The sequence below is a fragment of the Branchiostoma floridae genome, chromosome 19 (genome assembly GCF_000003815.2).
Source record: "Branchiostoma floridae strain S238N-H82 chromosome 19, Bfl_VNyyK, whole genome shotgun sequence".
Taxonomy (NCBI): domain Eukaryota; kingdom Metazoa; phylum Chordata; class Leptocardii; order Amphioxiformes; family Branchiostomatidae; genus Branchiostoma; species Branchiostoma floridae.
In genome coordinates this window covers 11,618,283-11,635,380 of record NC_049997.1, presented here as the reverse complement: position 1 = coordinate 11,635,380, position 17,098 = coordinate 11,618,283, and the positions used below count along the sequence as shown (strand labels likewise).

Sequence of the window (17,098 nt, the reverse complement as noted above, 5' to 3'; positions counted from 1 at the left end):
TTGCCTATCAATATTATTTCTATCCTAGACCCATATGTACGTAAACCAACCAACGCCCTAGAAACCAAACGTGGAACCGTGGCGTGTTGAGGATTGACCGAAAGGACATCCTTTTCTTTGCGCTTAAGATCCGATTAACCTTCAGGGCATTGGCCCCTGATAAAAGGTTGACCGAAAGGGCATTGACGCCTATTGACGTCAGAGTTGTTAGAAATTTTTCTTCAAATTTACTGTATTACGGTCTCATAGAGTCCACATGTCGTTGAATGGACGAAAAATGTGATACCTTTTGTTTAGATTACTCTTAGCAAGACTGAAATTTGCGACAAAGGCTAGATTTTAGTCAAGATTCAAAAATAATCTGGAAAAGCAGTGTTCCTGAAAAGGGGGCGTTTCCTCTTTGCGAGCTCCGCTCCCAAGTTTCAGCTGCCATTCCTGTTAGTCAGAGGCTAATTATGCGTCAAAAAGAGCTTAAGAATATAAAGAAGAGAAACCCTCTTAAGCAACGGTCGGATTACTAGTTCAGAGGCGTCCTTACATAATAGTAAACACTAATATCCGCCCACTCTGCCCTTTACCTTTGTGTGTTTGCGTGTTGCTGCGGTGAGTCACGGGGAGGTCAAAGGTTACGTGACGTAGAAACCAGAAAAACAGCGAAGAAGGTAGGTCGTGCTAACTTTCTCTCCAGATAAACTTGAGATTTGTTCGATATACTCAGTGACTTGACACTGTTGTCCTGGTAGGTTTGTATCTACGTTTTCTTCCGATTCTGTATATCGTCTTGTGTTGTGTTGAATGTGACGAAAGAAAGCGAGAAATTGCGGTTACAGTTACATAATTTGCATGTAGTCTGCAGATGTCGTCTACTTTACTTAGCCAGAGAAACAACACATCTGTTGTTATTTTCAACAAGTTGTTCCAAGTTGGGACTGGTTATACTAAAATTGTTAATCATACAGCTCCCCACGACTAAGTCCAACATATCTTACTCTAGGTGTTCTTAGAAATGATGATTTTGCGGTTCAAAATTGCCATCATTTGCATGAATTGTTATTAATTATAGTAATTACTAACGTTACTTCCAAGGTAGAAATAACAGATTCTGGGTTCATAGAATATGTCTATTATTCGCAAAAGCTAGTAAAATAAGTTGCAGGGTCATATCTTAAGTACAAGTTTATCATTTTGCACCGTTTGGACATCTTTCTTTCTTTTCATACTTTTGTTGTTGTAAGAGTATGTCATCTGCTTTTCATTAAGGAGTTTGTTTCTATGTACATTTTGTCTAGCACCAAATTGTACATTATGTTTTTTAAACATTTACTTAGTTTGACCATATGGATCAGGCATTGCCTAGATCTCTACTCTACTCTACTCTAGATGTTCATCTAATGGCAATGGGTACTTTTATCAGTACATCATCATCAACTTACTTACATAACATGTCATATTTGTACAATGTAGTTTGGACTTGACTACAAGTACAAGGCCAAGGAAGACTCAACAAGTTTTGTTTGCTCACCTGTTTACACTCTAATGTAGTTTAACTGTGTAGCTTTCCCTGTCATTTCACCATAGGTCTGTTAACGTGTTACATGTATTTTGATATGTACATGGGTCTCTGTTGTTTCTAGAGCTTGTTCATAGCCACTTAATATTTGTTTACAAAGTTTTTTTGTTATTTTTTGGAATGTAGATGGCCATAGATTTTTTGGGTTGAAATGCATAGACCTTTCATTTTGCCAGTTGCCTTAAAACTAGTAGTAATATAATGCTATGTCCATTCAGATTCTGCATCTGCATAGGGGTACCCCCAAAATAGCCCAGCGTGGGGCATTGTAGGGGGGTGGGGGTGGAGGGGGGCTGAGGCTCCCGGGTTAGGGTGGGCAGGCCGCCTGCCTGGCACGGAAGCACTCAATGTTGGGAGCACTTATAATTACAACTGTGCCAGGCAGGGCATTCCACTCGGGAATTGTGCGCGGAAAAACGAGTTTTTGTAAATGTCTGTACGTGCGAATACGGGTTGGTATTTGTAGTCGTGACTACCCCGGGTGCGCCCTTGGACAGGCTTGAGAATATTACTGGCATCTATATCAATGTTATCATTGACTACTTTATAGAAAAAGGAGAGGCGGGTGTTCCTCCTCCTTTTGGAGAGAGGGCGCCACTGCAGGTCTGTGAGCATTTGTGTCACGCTGCTAGTCTGCAGGTAGTCATTTAGAGTCACTCGGGCTGCCCTGCGCTGGACGGCCTCCACCGCCTGTATCCCTTTGTTGGTGTACGGGTCCCAGATGATGGCACTATATTCCAAGTGGGGCCGCATCAGCGCTTTGTAGCAAGTGGCCTTGACCCTAGATGGACAATTGGTCAAGTTGCGCCGAATGACTCCTCAAGGACCTTACCAGCTTTGCCAGTGGCGTGGTTGATATGATTCACGTCTTGAATAACCTGATGCCCCGCCCCACATCATCTATTGTGTCAGAAAGTGATTCTTTTGTGCGCTGTCATACTTTAGTATAAAGGGGCTTTGATTTAGGTGTGTCCCCAAACTCTGTATAAGTCAGGTGATGTAACAAGGTATTGTTGCGTTGAGTTTGGAAGGGACTTGTTTTCTACTGTAGCAGCAGCTGAACTCATAGACTTTTTTCATGGATCACTGAACTATTAGTAATGCAGGGGGGAAACTGGGGGTTCCCATTAGCTCAACATAACTTTTTTTATGTCATTTTTATGTGACGCGAAAACGTTCGATGCGGGTGTTCCGGACCGGGCCGTACGTTTCTGTATCGCACAGGTTCGAAAGGCGTATCACACAGGCTCCATTCAAACAAATCAAACTGTTTCGAGCAGGCCGAATACGGCACGGTTGGCAATTCGAATACCTGATTCGGATGTTGGAACATTGCTGTTGAACCACTTTTTGTTCGAGGGCACCAAATTTGTTCAATTTCTGGCGCATTTCGCATCAAAGCATGTGTTTTCTCAGATGGGTATGACATAAATGAAATACAACACTGAGTATTCCGCATCACCCTTGGTCTCAACCCTCCCGCGGGTCAGATCACCCTCCGGCCTTCGGGCGATCCGACCCGCGGTCGGGCTGACACCTTGGGTGATACGGAATACACTGTGTTGTATTTTATATGTATTTTTCATCTTTTGTATAGTGTGTCGTGAAGTTTGATGTGTGCATTGACTCACAAATCAAACTTGTTTATGATATAAAATCTGTGATTCAAAGTACATGTACAATGACCAAACCAAGGAAGTTTCAGCCTCCTTCGTCAAACAAACCATTATCTAATAGAAGGGAGTGGCCTTTAGACACTAGTTCGTTATGTACTTTATTTGGATAAAGGTGGGCGGAATGCAGATGAGCACAACATGCCTTAAAGATCTTAAGGCTTAAACATCCTAAAGGGGCGTGTAAACGCCCACACAGGACAAGTCAGTTTCTTTGGTAGCAATGTGTTCAGGTTGGGCTCCTATCATGAGTTTCAGGTCAGGAATGAGGACTGCTGTTCAAACCTTTAAAAATCTGACAGCCGTTGGAAGCTAGTCTAAGTCATAAGTTTCAATTATTGAATTTGTACAGGTAGAACATGTATAGCTGCTGAAAAAACAACAACTAACAACTGTAAATATCTGTTGACCCTAGATTCTGCTGGTGGTAAAGGAAAGACTACAGACATGGCGAGCCTAACACGAGAACTGTCTATCGATTCCATCGTGAGCAGCATGTTGGATATGGACCCAGCTGCGACGCCTTTTGACTGTGAACCCTTCACTTCTGACATCTTTGACAAGATATTCGACAGTAAGATGGAAAAACCTCAGGTATGTAAATATCAGTCATAGCCTTCTAGAAATGTCTTTTCGTAATTGAACAAAGTCAAATTGAAGAAAGCGATTTTTTGTTTGTCGTCACTTCAAGAGCATTTGCTGATTTTGTGAAGTTACCCTCAGTACTTGAGAAAGATTTTACAACAACAGTGATTGAATACACTGCATATATATATAATATGTATAAAAGTGAGGTTTTCAGCTTAGTGGCTGGTTTGTTATCTTTCAAAGCTTACAATATGCTGCCTGAAGGTAGCCTGAGTACCATCCTCCATAGTGGCCGCTGTCTCAATACTTTCGCTTGCTAACCACGGGTGAGCCAGCGGTCACTATGGTGGATGGTACTCAGGCTAGCCTGGTTGCTAGCTTTGAGGCCACTCCTAACGATCAGTGGGCCCAACAAGGCTGATAATATGATATGCAGAGAAAATAAATTCTGCCTTTCCTTTACCGCTGTGTTTCTTACTTCATGTATCTCTTCTATTGCTTGCATAATAGGTGGAGAGTGTTGCTCCAGTGGACCCAACAGCATGTGTAGTGTGTGGAGACAAGGCTTCAGGGTTTCACTATGGAGCACTCAGCTGTGAGGGCTGCAAAGGTAACCTACAATCTACAGAACTGTACTTCCCTATGTAACGGGGGCTGCCCTAAGATGCTCCCTGCCCTAAGATGCCACGGATTTTTTGCTGATCTTATTATGCATAAGTGCGCCGTATTTGTTGCCACTTACTTTGATGATTAGAAAGGTAAATGGAGCGCCATGAGTTCGAGCGCGTAAAAAAGCGTAGCATCTTAGAGCCTCCCCCGTTATAGGTGCTACTGATATTTCTATATCAAAATGTTGATATCTCTACATCACATTTGATATATATGCACAGTTATCAGTTGAATGTATTCCCTTCAAAAGGAGCATTTGTGTTCACAAGTCATGATGAAAGATTTGGAAGACAGAGACATGAGTACATTTTTACAAGGAGCTTTTATCAATCTCCTTGATTTTTACAAATGTATCAACCCAGAATCAGTGCATTTTAAAACTGTCAAGTAACAATACATGCTAAACAAGGATGTATCTTGCTTTACTCTTTTAAGAGTACATTTACAGAAAGTCAAAATCAAAGTACATTTACAACCATATATCCTGTGAAAACAATATCAATGATCACTGAGTGTTCGAAAGATATACTTGGAAGAAAAATGATAAACCTACCTGCTTTGTTTTGTAGGTTTTTTCAGGAGAAGTATCCAGCGCAATGCCAACTACAAGTGCAAGTATGGCGGGAAGTGTGAGATAGACACCTACATGCGCAGGAAGTGCCAGGAGTGTCGCCTCAGGAAGTGTAAGGAAGCTGGCATGAAATCTGAATGTAAGCATCAGTTTCTATACATTTTGATGATGATGATGATGGTTGTTTCTTTGTATCTGAAGATCAGTGGGCAGGGTGGGTTTGGGCGACTCGTCTGCCTGGCCTGCACGTGATTTTTTTCAAGGTGAAGGAGGGGTGTGCACTTCCTTCTCCACCCTCTCGTCTACTGGCGCACTACAGGGACAAGAACTGTATGCCATGTGTAAGATGGCCCCAGCAGATGCAGGTTTATTATTTGGAGTTTCCGTCTCATAGGAGGACTTCCGACCAAGGAATCTATACATTTTACACCACTGTAAAATCTTGTAGAACCTTATTGCCTACTTGCTCTGGAATTGCAGGGCTCGAAATACTGGGTGACCCAAAATTGGAGCTGTGCACCCAATTATTTTCAGTGGGTGCACAGACGGCTGGGCGCACCCAAATATTTACATAGGTTTATGTATGTAAAGATATCAAAGTATACTAGTATACATCACATTCTTCACATCTGGGTGTTAGAAAGATAATAAAAATGTTTATCATGATACTTGTTTAAGACTTTGATAGCATGTAACTAAATTTTGTTACTAGGCTTTTCTGTCATTCTACTCAAATTTAAGTGGTGCACCCAAAGTTTTTTTTTAAGCTGGGTGCACCAGTGCACCTAATCCCAAAAATGAATTTCGAGCCCTGTATTTGATAAGGTAATGCTTGTCTGTAGTTTACAGAATGACATAGTTCTTAATTCTTTATTTACTGATCATGGGAAAGCTTAGCATAGGAAGTATGTAGTTTTATAGTGTAGGAAATTTGAACTGAGTATAGTTATGATTCAAAACGGTAGGAAATTCTAACTGTACGTCAATGAAGTGTTAGACATCCAGGTGTCACCGATGAAGGTAGTGGATTCTTCCTGAAACGTCTGACTGTTTCCAAAATCATATCCAGTTGCTTGAGTAATTGCTTTGGCAAATTCTAACTGTAGTTTTTCCTCATTATGCGGTTTTGTTTTCTTCCAGGTCTCCTTACCAATGTCCAGATTCAGTCAAAATTTCTCTGGAGAAGGAAAAAACAAGGTGATGACGAGCCAGCTCCTCCTACAACCCAGCACAAGATGTCACCCACCAATCAGGACTCACCATCTGCTTATCTGACCAATCAGGACTCACCATCAACTTATCTGACCAATCAGGACTCACCATCTACCTTTCTGACCAATCAGGACTCGCCACCTACCTTTTTGACCAATCAGGGTTCACCTTCTTCGGGGTTCTTTTCGAGTGATCAGAGCTCACCAGCTGCCTTTCCAACCGATCCAAGCTCACCAGCTGCCTTCCCAACCAATGAGAGCATGTTGCAAATTCCCTCGTCCAATCAGGGATTCCCTTCAGTTGTCAGTCATATTGAACAGCCAACCAGCTCAGCACCTTCAGTAACACTGACCACTGAGCAACACAGGTTACTGACAGCTTGCAGAGAGGCTAAGGAAAAGTTTATGCCAGGGTTGATGCACTGTCATGAGGTAGGAGCATCAATGAACATACTGAGTCCCTTACATTATTTTCCTCCTTTACCCCAGCAGTAAGGATCCTGTCTATAGTGACCACCTGTCTGATATAACCATTGTTTTCAAGTCTTGAGTGGCCACTATTGACAAATTTGACTATTCAAATTTGTGGTTATTCTTGTTAAATCCAAAAAAAGGTGGTCTAGGTGATAAATTTAGCATACCGGTAGTAGGTATAACTAGTGGAAAGATTGTGTATCATTGTGTTGTATATACAAGTATTTGGGTTCAGTGTACCATATATTTGAGTCTTTCTCTATTGTTGAAGACCCAAAAAGCAGATGCGTACAAAACTGCCAGGCTGTTTTTTTTAAAGTTATTATGACAGTATTTATAGGATAAATACTGGATAAGTCCAGTGGTTAGCGGTACTGCCTCAGAAACTAGAAGCTGTGAGTTCAAATTCCAGCTGTGTCGATCACCCGGCATACACGCTACTGGAAAGGGTTGCAGACGGGATGTTGAGCTGTGATCCACTGTTCATTGTGCATGTCGAAAAGATCTAGGGGAATTTCCACTCTACGATGAACCTGTAAATACTGTACATAGTGTAAAGGTGGGGTCACACCTGCGTATATATTTAAGTCCGTATGAGGTGCGCATGGGAGTATTTACCTCCACCAGGCTCCACAGGTCGTTGTAAAAATAATAGAAATTGGACAAACGTAAACAGGTAACATGTCAGACGAGTTAGCTGGGTCGCTAACCATACTTCTTGGTCAGCTAACTTATCTGACATGTTATGTTGTCCAATTTGTACTATTTTTCCCACGACCTGTGGAGCCTGGTAGAGACTAAGAGCTTCATACGCACCTCAAACGGACTTGACTATATACTCCACTTTAAGTCTTCTCTATCACGACCAGTGGTAGACTAGCTCTTTAATGAGTTAAGCCAGATCAATATGATTTTTTCTTGTACATACAGGGTATGTATGAGAGAATGATGGAACTGCCCACTGTAGAGGAGAGGAGGGCTCTGTTCCAGGAGAAAGTGACGCTGATGGTTGAGAGACTCGTCCAGTTTGCCAAGTGCCTCGAAGGCTTCATGACCTTCAGCGAGGAAGATCAAATAGCAATTCTCAAGGTTAGTATATGTAGTGTCATGGTCTAAAAAAAGGTATAATTTAGGTCATTTCCTCATACAGTCAAACCTGTCTAGCGGCCACTCAAGGGACTGGTCAAAATTGGCCACTATAGAGAGGTGGCCGCTATGGAGAAAATGCTGATTGATTGACCACAAGCAAAATGTTACACATGGTTTTAGTTACAATTGATCTTTATTCACAACTATAATCAAGGAGCTTGTGTGTAGCACTGTACATGTACTGCAATGATTGTTACACTATATGTATTAAGAAAACAAAAGTTGAATAAAAGTTTTAAATGTTCTACAGTTGATATTGTCTGAAGAGACCGACAAAAAGTGGCCACTATGGCCAGGTGGCCGGTATGCAAAGGTGGCCGCTAATACAGGTTTGACTGTAGTTTTGTGGGATTTTAGTTTACCTTGTTTATTTCATTTTGTTTGAAAAAGTTTGACGTACAACGAAATACTCTGATCCGTTGATGCATAGTAAGTTTAGTCTAACATATTTAGAATATCCTTACCCAACATGTATGTGGTAGAATTAACTTGCCATTATGGTAAACATAGAAACCGTAGAAGAAGCAAGACAAAATGAAGATACTTAGAAATAGGATTTCTTGTCTAGTTGTTGCTTTTGTTATACAATGTATTGCTACACATTAATACCGTAACAATATGCTGCATTGTATTTATTTCTGCTTCATATTTGCACGCTATGTATTTCCTTAGCATGCTTAGCCTCACTAGCCTGGGTACCATCCAAAAAGTAGTTCGCTACGACTTTCATTATAAAGTATATACAGCCGCTTCTCTGTGTTTCCGTCTGGGAATGTGGACCATATTAACGTCTGGAATCGTCCAAATTTTGGATGCAGGCGCTGATTCACTATCCGTCCACTATCCATGGTTAGATAATGAGCAAATTATGGAATGGGTTCAAGTGATCGTTCGAACCGGTGTCCCAACACTGGAAAAGTCCCACGTCTTCTAGCGCATGTGGGCGCCGGCCTGTTGTCCTCGAACGAGCGCTCTAGAACCCATTCCTTGATTCGCTCATTAACTGACGTTACCACCAAACGGTTTGAATGCACAAGTCTCCAGATGTATAGCAGAAGCGAACATAGGAGCGAACTACTATCCGGATGGTACCCAGGTTATAGCCTCACTGCCTACAATGTAGAAATGGTTGGTAGCAACTATTGGCCGACAGAAATAAACTGACCAGGATGGTACCCAGGCCAAAACATGTATTTGAGAAAATAACTTGTTGTTTAGACAGATGCTACCGCCATCGGGTAGGGGCAGTATTACAGTAATGGTCCTTTGGGTATACAATTCCCCATTAGGTGTGGGTACTGGTACCGAAGATTCAGGTCCAGGTTCGGTTCAGGTCCAAAGAATCAGGTCCTGGTCTGGACCTGATTGTCTGAGAAAAGTTGTACGTTTTGTAAATGGGCGATACTTGAAACACAATGGTCCATTTCACTAAGGAATCTAAAATCCTACTTCATGTAAATAATGCTAAGTTTGACTGTACAAATGACTATAAACTGGACTCCACTTCGCTCTTGGTATTTTCTTAGACTGACAAGCCCCAAAACGTGTGAAAGCCTGCCGATATAATCTGGTCATTTTCTAATCGGTCCAAGATCCCATTTGTTGATTTTTTTCAGGTCAGGTTTTTAAGGACCAGTTCACGGTTTTGTACTGGTACATTGTACCCACTCCTATTCCCCACATTTTTCAGTCTTGTATCTCTGAACTTGAATTCTCCTCAATCAATACAATACATGTACCAAAAGTGCCTAGTAATGTACCAAATAATTCCTAATTTGTAATTTGTAATGTACCAGATAATCAACCTAATAGACTGGCTTAATCCCCCAGGCTGGAACATTTGAAGCCATTCTTAGTCTGTCCTGCTGGCACAAAGCGTTCGAGAGGCCAGAGATTCATGGAGGTCGTGGGGCAATGTATCTTCATAGTGGTAAGTCAATAGCCTGCAGTACTACACACACACCATAGGGGGCTCTGCAGTGCAGGGTTGGAAGGTACCGGTAACCCAGGCCTTCCCTGCACCTTGTTTACCCATCTTATTCTGCAAACAGGGTGCATCTGTAGAGGCCCTTCTGGTGGTGAGGTGTTCTTGGCGCTACAGAAGGGTGCTTCCCGGCCTACCGTATAAACACTTCGGTAAGTTTGGCGATCACTTAGGTAAGTTTGGCGATCGGATCGTGCTTTGGAGACGACGTTGGAGCCCTGTGTCTTGTACATGTGGGAGGCCCCAGGTTGTGCACTGTTACTTCAGTGCAGGGTTGTAGCCAGCACCTGTCTTTCCGTCCTTTGACAGAATTTTGCAGCTGGGGACAGAAAAAATTTTTGCCCATTCCGTCCTCTGTGAGCAAAATTTAACCCTCAAAATTCAGGAAATAAGTGTTTCAGGGGGTCTATATTTCAAAATTTTCCTTGGGACCATGCCCCCGGGAACCCCCTAGGAACGCTGCCATTCAAAGTCGAGGGGACGGAAAATGACTTCGGGCTGGCTACAACCCTGCTTCAGTGTGCTAAGAATTAAAGGTTAAGCTAAGAACTGAACAGACTTAGTCTATTACATGTACTGAGAAGAGTGACTCTGTGAGTATCATTTACCTCTAACAAAACACATTTCCTCATTAACCTACAGGGCTCGAAATACACCAGTGCAAGTTGAACCAAAAGTCACTTGCACCAAAAGAAACTTACTTACACAACCTAAAATGTTGGACTGTTAATGTCCTCTTCTGAAGATATGCAAAATGTGAGTAAACGGGGATACATGAAGACCACATGTTTGGATATTTGTTTTTCAATAGCACATTTTATTTTTGATTTTAAATTGTACAAACAGTTTCATAAAGAAGTGAATTTAGGCATATTTAAAGACAATTCAGTGTCTACAACTTGATGAGATTCATAGATTTCTTCTGGACACTTTGACTGACATCCATCACTATTCTTATACATCCCTAGAATGAAGTGGTAGAACAACTCAATACAAGTACATATAACTGGAAAACCAGTGGAACATATCAAATTCACTAGCCTGTATGCAAATGTGAGTCATATGCAAATCAAGGTAAGTCAACACCATCATTAGCATTAAACAGATGGAATTGTCTTTAAATATTGTTTACCTGGATGTCTAACCTCAATGAACAAATTTATTTATTTATTTTAAATCAGGGTTATTTTCTTTTACCTTTCAAGAACAAACAATATTCTTGGTGTGTAAGCTTTTTTTCTAATATCAGGTAATAGTGGATAAAACAAACTTGCACACAACTTCACAATGTACATACACAAACTTCCATATACATGTGGTATTTCGAGCCCTGACCTATTGTTCTTAAAATTCATATATTTTTTATCTACATTGTATTTTTATCTTCAGTCCTTACCTAACATAATGTGCATCTAGCTATGAGCTTTCCTAAGTTCCACATGTAATACTAATCAAATCTTAACATTTCTAGAGTTGAAAATTTATTAATTTGTTTTTCAGATCAATTGCTACGAACATAAGACATGTTGATACAAAAAAACAACATTGCAATGAGATGTTGCTCGAAATTAATGTTTGTAATAGTAAATAGATAACACAGTAAACCATGGTTAACACATTTTCCTGCTTTTCCACCTTGCATGAAAGTTAATCAATGTTTGTAAGATTGTATTATGGAAATGTTGCAATGCAAAGTTTGGGGTCACCAAAGTTTATATCAGTCATTTTTTACTTGTTGCAAATGTCACTTACAGAAGGGAACCTGTTTTTAGCAATAAAATCCTCATGACCAATTATCCAAATAAAGACTGGTCAAAAAGTGCAATCTTTGTGTTGAAAGACTTTCTCATACATTTTTCTGTGCCTGACCATATCTTCTTGTTTGTACAGGTGGTAAACCTGAGTTGATAGAATCCTTCAAGGAGTTCTACTTCAAGATGCAAGAGCTGAACTTGGATGACAACACCTATGCACTCCTTGTTGCTGTGGTCCTTTTGTCACCAGGTAAGAGAATCTTCCCTGTACTCAGTCAAGAACTATATTTTGGTAGTCCTTCTGCTACTAAAAATCTTGAAATGTTGAGGGTAGTTTCATTTTCGTGATGACCTGTTACTGTGAAATCATAATTTTGCAAATATGTGTTTTTTTCTGCTATAGACTAAAGAATTGTTTCACCTGTGAACTTCAAGTATGGCTTAAACCTTTAAGAAAAAGTTTTTTTTCCTCACCTCACCTCACCAGTCCTGTAGCTTGATCAGCCAAAGGATTAAGCCCTCACTGCAAGATTGAGTACCCATGAAAATAAATGAATTTACTAATGGCAATCTACTTCCCACTGGTAGGTGGCGCTGCAGTGGTAAGAATGCAGTCCCAAACATGACTAAGCTTGTATCCCCCCTCATCATTGTTGCCATCCAGTACAGTAGGAGCATCTTTGCTAGATAGCTTTAAAGAACATTAATTTTTTTCTTTTTCTGTCAGATATACAAAAGTTAGATGTGTGACAGGTTGTTAAGTGTGATATAACCAGCTGCTGCTGTGCTGCATGCCTGCAAAGCTGATGTGTTACGCTGCATGGTTACACCGGCTATATAAATACAAATCATTTGAACGTTAATAGCCAGTGAATGGTCTACGAACCTGATGAAAATATTCAGCAAGTTGAACATGAATTTCTGTATTTTCAGACCGACCGTTGATCAAGAACTACCATGTCATCGAGAAAGCCCAGGAGCCTTACATCAACACCTTACAGACCTACTGCAGCCTCAACTACTCCAAACCCAACATCTTTGCAAAGATCACAGCCAGGCTGACGGAACTGCGATCACTGGGAGAGATGCATGAGGCCTATATGAAAACAAGAAACTTCAAGCTGACACCCCTATTGGCTGAGCTATGGGACATTCAGTAACACTGGTGTACAAATCCTATATGAAAACAAAAAAAACCTCGAGTTGACAGCCCAATTGGCTGAGCTATAGGACATTCGGTAACACTGACGCACAAAACCTACAAACTTCAAGGTTCCGGGTCGGAGTTCAAATCTGACCGGAGTTGGCGGAAGGGTGGTGTAATAGGCCGGAAGTGCGCTGTTGTCTCCCTAACTCTTGCTCCCTATGGCTTGGTGATCGTTATAGCTGAGCATAGATTTGTCGTATTTTCTGAAAAGCCCGTGGGTTGTATTGTTTTTGTGCGAGGAGTAGTTGGTCGGCCAGCGAAACCATTTTTGTATTAGTCCGCTGCAACGGTGATGCGGTTTTTTCGCCTGATGACCCAAATAGCGGCGTTTTTCATGCGATTTCGAAGAAATGACGTCATCGGAGATTGCAAAAAAGTTATCACATGGAATTTTTTTATTTTCATTTTACACAAACATGAAGAATTTAGCTTCTCTACCACGTAGGCCATTATCCTGGGAAAATTCGTTTTTTCCAAGCAGCTTCGATCAAAAAAGTGTTAAAAAATGATAGTTTTCGGGTCCAAAATTAAAATTTTACTACATATTCTAACCAAAATAAAGAGGCAACAGACGGTACCAATAGGTTTGTCGGAAAGAGACAGTAAACGGCTTTCCGCCATATTGATTAAGTTTCGCGTCCTACGTTTACTAGCGGAACTGTAGCCCTTCGGCCTGAGGCTGCCCGCCAACCTCCGAAATCGTAAAAGAAACTCCGGTCCGATACCCTAATAGGGCGGCGCTTGTACCTTATATGACGTCATAGATGACGTAATTTCGACGCATTTTAAAGTTTCCATCAGATGTCGTTATATTGTGTAAAAACAAACACCGTTTTTCATTTTTCTAGTTAAAAAGTCAGCATATTCATGTACAGTCCCTAGGCGCCCCCCTCCCCCTTTTTCACCCCCCCCCCCCCTTAGAACTACCATTACGGGCAACTTTAATCGATTCTGGCGGGCAGAATTTTCCAAAATCATATCTTTCTCTACGTCATTTGATTGGAGCCGACCTCTGTCGTTCACCTATCGCATATGTTCGCGATGCCGTGCATTAGTATGACTTAAATGGGCATTAAAGCTGAAATCTTGGTGCTTTAAGCCCTAACTTAAGGAGAAACTGGGTTTACTGACTTTCGGTTCATAGCTCATTAACGCGGCGATCTTTTTTTCTTTCGGTGGTATGTAGTAATAGCCTATTAAAAGCACTACACATCTTTGCCGCGCTTATTCCAACTGCCCGCTTCTAGCGCCGACAATAAGATCCAGTTTGTGCTTTGCACTGTGTAAGAATGCATTCTTGCACACATTTGGGGCGCATTGTGCTTCTTAAGGGGCCGTTCACGGCGAAGTAGTTAAGAGTTTGGTGTCGGACGCGTTTGATTCTGAAAGTGTGAGATCTGGTCTACTGCTCCATGTCAAAATCTGGCACATTCTTCATTTTACTTACAAGCGACGAACTTAAAACGCGACCCCCTGCTGTTTTCCTTGAGCAACCTCTGACGTCACTCCGTGACGTCAGCGATGCCAACTTTTAAAGACGGTTTTCTACCGATGTGTAGCACCGAAACGACGGACAGTGCACATACTTTCCCGGACAAGTATATGGGCAGACTTTGCACCCCATTTTATCCGTTTTCAGAAAAGCGATGTCAGAAAAAAGCATGTTTTTTAATGTTTCTGTATTATAACGTAGGTTCAATATGCATCTAGGCTTGATAGCCTCAAAATACAGTGTTTTTGACCTGACTTTAAACCGCTCCTGTGGGAAAAGTAACCATCGGAGACAAACCAAATTTGGATATATGGTAGATATGAACTTTTTAAGTAATAAAAATACATATTGAGAAAAAATGTCCCTCTTAAGGTTCAAATCTGACCGGAGTTGGCGGAAGGGTGGTGTAATAGGCCGGAAGTGCGCTGTTGTCTCCCTAACTCTTGCTCCCTATGGCTTGGTGATCGTTATAGCTGAGCATAGATTTGTCGTATTTTCTGAAAAGCCCGTGGGTTGTATTGTTTTTGTGCGAGGAGTAGTTGGTCGGCCAGCGAAACCATTTTTGTATTAGTCCGCTGCAACGGTGATGCGGTTTTTTCGCCTGATGACCCAAATAGCGGCGTTTTTCATGCGATTTCGAAGAAATGACGTCATCGGAGATTGCAAAAAAGTTATCACATGGAATTTTTTTATTTTCATTTTACACAAACATGAAGAATTTAGCTTCTCTACCACGTAGGCCATTATCCTGGGAAAATTCGTTTTTTCCAAGCAGCTTCGATCAAAAAAGTGTTAAAAAATGATAGTTTTCGGGTCCAAAATTAAAATTTTACTACATATTCTAACCAAAATAAAGAGGCAACAGACGGTACCAATGGGTTTGTCGGAAAGAGACAGTAAACGGCTTTCCGCCATATTGATTAAGTTTCGCGTCCTACGTTTACTAGCGGAACTGTAGCCCTTCGGCCTGAGGCTGCCCGCCAACCTCCGAAATCGTAAAAGAAACTCCGGTCCGATACCTCAAGTTGACACCCCTATTGGCTGAGCTATGGGACATTCAGTAACACTGGTGTACAAATCCTATATGAAAACAAAAAAATACTTCGAGTTGACAGCCCAATTGGCTGAGCTATGGGACATTCGGTAACACTGACGCACAAAACCTACAAACTTCAAGTTGACACCCCTATTGGCTGAGCTATAGGACATTCAGTAACACTGATGTAAAAACTTTGAAGCCTATATGAAAACAAGAAACTTCAAACTGACACCCCTATTGGCTAAGCTATGGGACATTGGTAACACTGATGTAAAAAACGTACAAACTTCAAGCGTACACCACTATTGGCTGAGCTATGGGACATTCAGTAACACTGATATAAAAAGCCCATATAAAGACAAGAAACTTGAAAGTTGACTCCCCTATTGGTTGAACTATGGGACATTCAGTAACACTGGTGTACAAATCCTATATGGAAACAAGAAACTTCAAGCTGACACCCCTATTGGCTGAGCTATGGGACATTCAGTAACACCGATGTAAAAAAACCTAGTAGACAAACTTCAAGCTGACACCACTGTCGGCTGACCTATGGGACATTCAGTAACACTGATGTAAAGCCTATATGAAGACAAGAAACTTCAAGTTGACTTCCCTATTGGTTGAACTATGGGACATTTGGTAACACTGATGTAAAAAACCTACAAACTTCAAACTGACACCACTATTGGCTAAGCTATGGGACATTCAGTAACACAGATGTAAAAAGCCTATATGAAGACAAGAAACTTCAAGTTGACTCCCCTATTGGTTGAACTATGGGATCTTCTGTAACACTGATTGGCCAATGGCATCACTGGGAAAAACACTCAAGCCAACCCAATATTTTTCTATATGCCTGTTGCCACATGTATACTGCAGTCAACTATGATAATTTGAAAAACAGAAATTCATGTACAATGTATGTCAAAATAGCAAAATGGTGCCATTTTATGTTTTAATCTTTGGATAGGAACTATGCAACTGTCAATTGTTGAACCAAGCTGTAACAAATGTGTCACAGAATTAGATCCATTCATGTACAAAATGCATTTAATAGAAAATTGCATAATTCATTTCAATGTGTATGACCCAAATCTTGTTATGAAAGGTCACCAGACTCATACCAGGAAAAGGGTACATGAATATTTGTAGCATCACCTAGAATTGGCTGTCATTTGCTAATGTCTATGCAACATATCAAAAGTACATTTAGTTACAATGTCAAGCAAGATTGTCAGCTGCAAGTGTTTTTAATTGTGTATACTTGTGATAAGATTTAGTATACAAAAACTAGGAAAGTAGGTATGGTGATTTTACAGTCTGGCTGGCTAAGAGGGCTTTACAGAAAAGCTATGAAGCTTTGTGTAGTTTGTATTGATTATATATAAATCCGGAGGACATGGTTTGAGGGGTGCGTTCTTCATTTCAGATTGTTTTTGCCAATGTTTTATTCAAAACTTTACTGGTAATAGTGGTATATGATGAACAGTGATATGTAGCAGCAATGTAGACAACTGTACAACTTTAACAACCATAGGTACGTCTAAGTATTTGAAGTTATATCTTAGGTATGCTACTTTGTTTTATGTTTTGAACACTTTGAATGAAGTTGTCGCTCAGGCTCTTTTCAATAAAGTCATGAGAAACAGACATATTCTGCAAACATTTTGCAATGTCTCTAAACTATCAATACTGTAAAGTGCATGATTAATAA

General features: G+C 40.8%; 1 protein-coding gene across 7 annotated transcripts; it reads left to right on the top strand.

Annotated features, from left to right (window-relative positions):
• Nucleotides 1-587: 587 nt before the first annotated feature.
• On the top strand, nt 588-17,095 carry LOC118406651 (bile acid receptor-like). 7 transcript variants are annotated; one of them, XM_035806878.1, is made up of 11 exons: nt 588-662; nt 3,659-3,841; nt 4,167-4,168; nt 4,342-4,441; nt 5,070-5,210; nt 6,212-6,714; nt 7,687-7,845; nt 9,736-9,835; nt 11,780-11,893; nt 12,577-12,915; nt 15,368-17,034. In XM_035806878.1, exons 2-10 carry the CDS (start codon nt 3,691-3,693, stop codon nt 12,801-12,803), a joined length of 1,497 nt encoding a protein of 498 aa, XP_035662771.1. In that variant the 5' UTR covers nt 588-662; nt 3,659-3,690; the 3' UTR covers nt 12,804-12,915; nt 15,368-17,034. The 7 variants fall into 7 exon arrangements, with proteins under 7 accessions (XP_035662771.1, XP_035662772.1, XP_035662774.1 ...); XM_035806879.1 differs by having other exon boundaries at nt 624-739; nt 15,451-17,095; XM_035806881.1 differs by lacking the exon at nt 9,736-9,835 and adding an exon at nt 9,957-10,041 and having other exon boundaries at nt 624-739.
• Nucleotides 17,096-17,098: the final 3 nt, after the last annotated feature.

Coding starts and splice junctions, on each gene's coding strand:
- LOC118406651 (XM_035806879.1), top strand. CDS start 3,691: ATGGCGAGCCTAACACGAGAACTGTCTATCGATTCCATCGTGAGCAGC. Junction 4,442..5,069: donor CAGCTGTGAGGGCTGCAAAG/GTAACCTACAAT, acceptor TTTGTTTTGTAG/GTTTTTTCAGGAGAAGTATC. Junction 5,211..6,211: donor AGCTGGCATGAAATCTGAAT/GTAAGCATCAGT, acceptor GTTTTCTTCCAG/GTCTCCTTACCAATGTCCAG.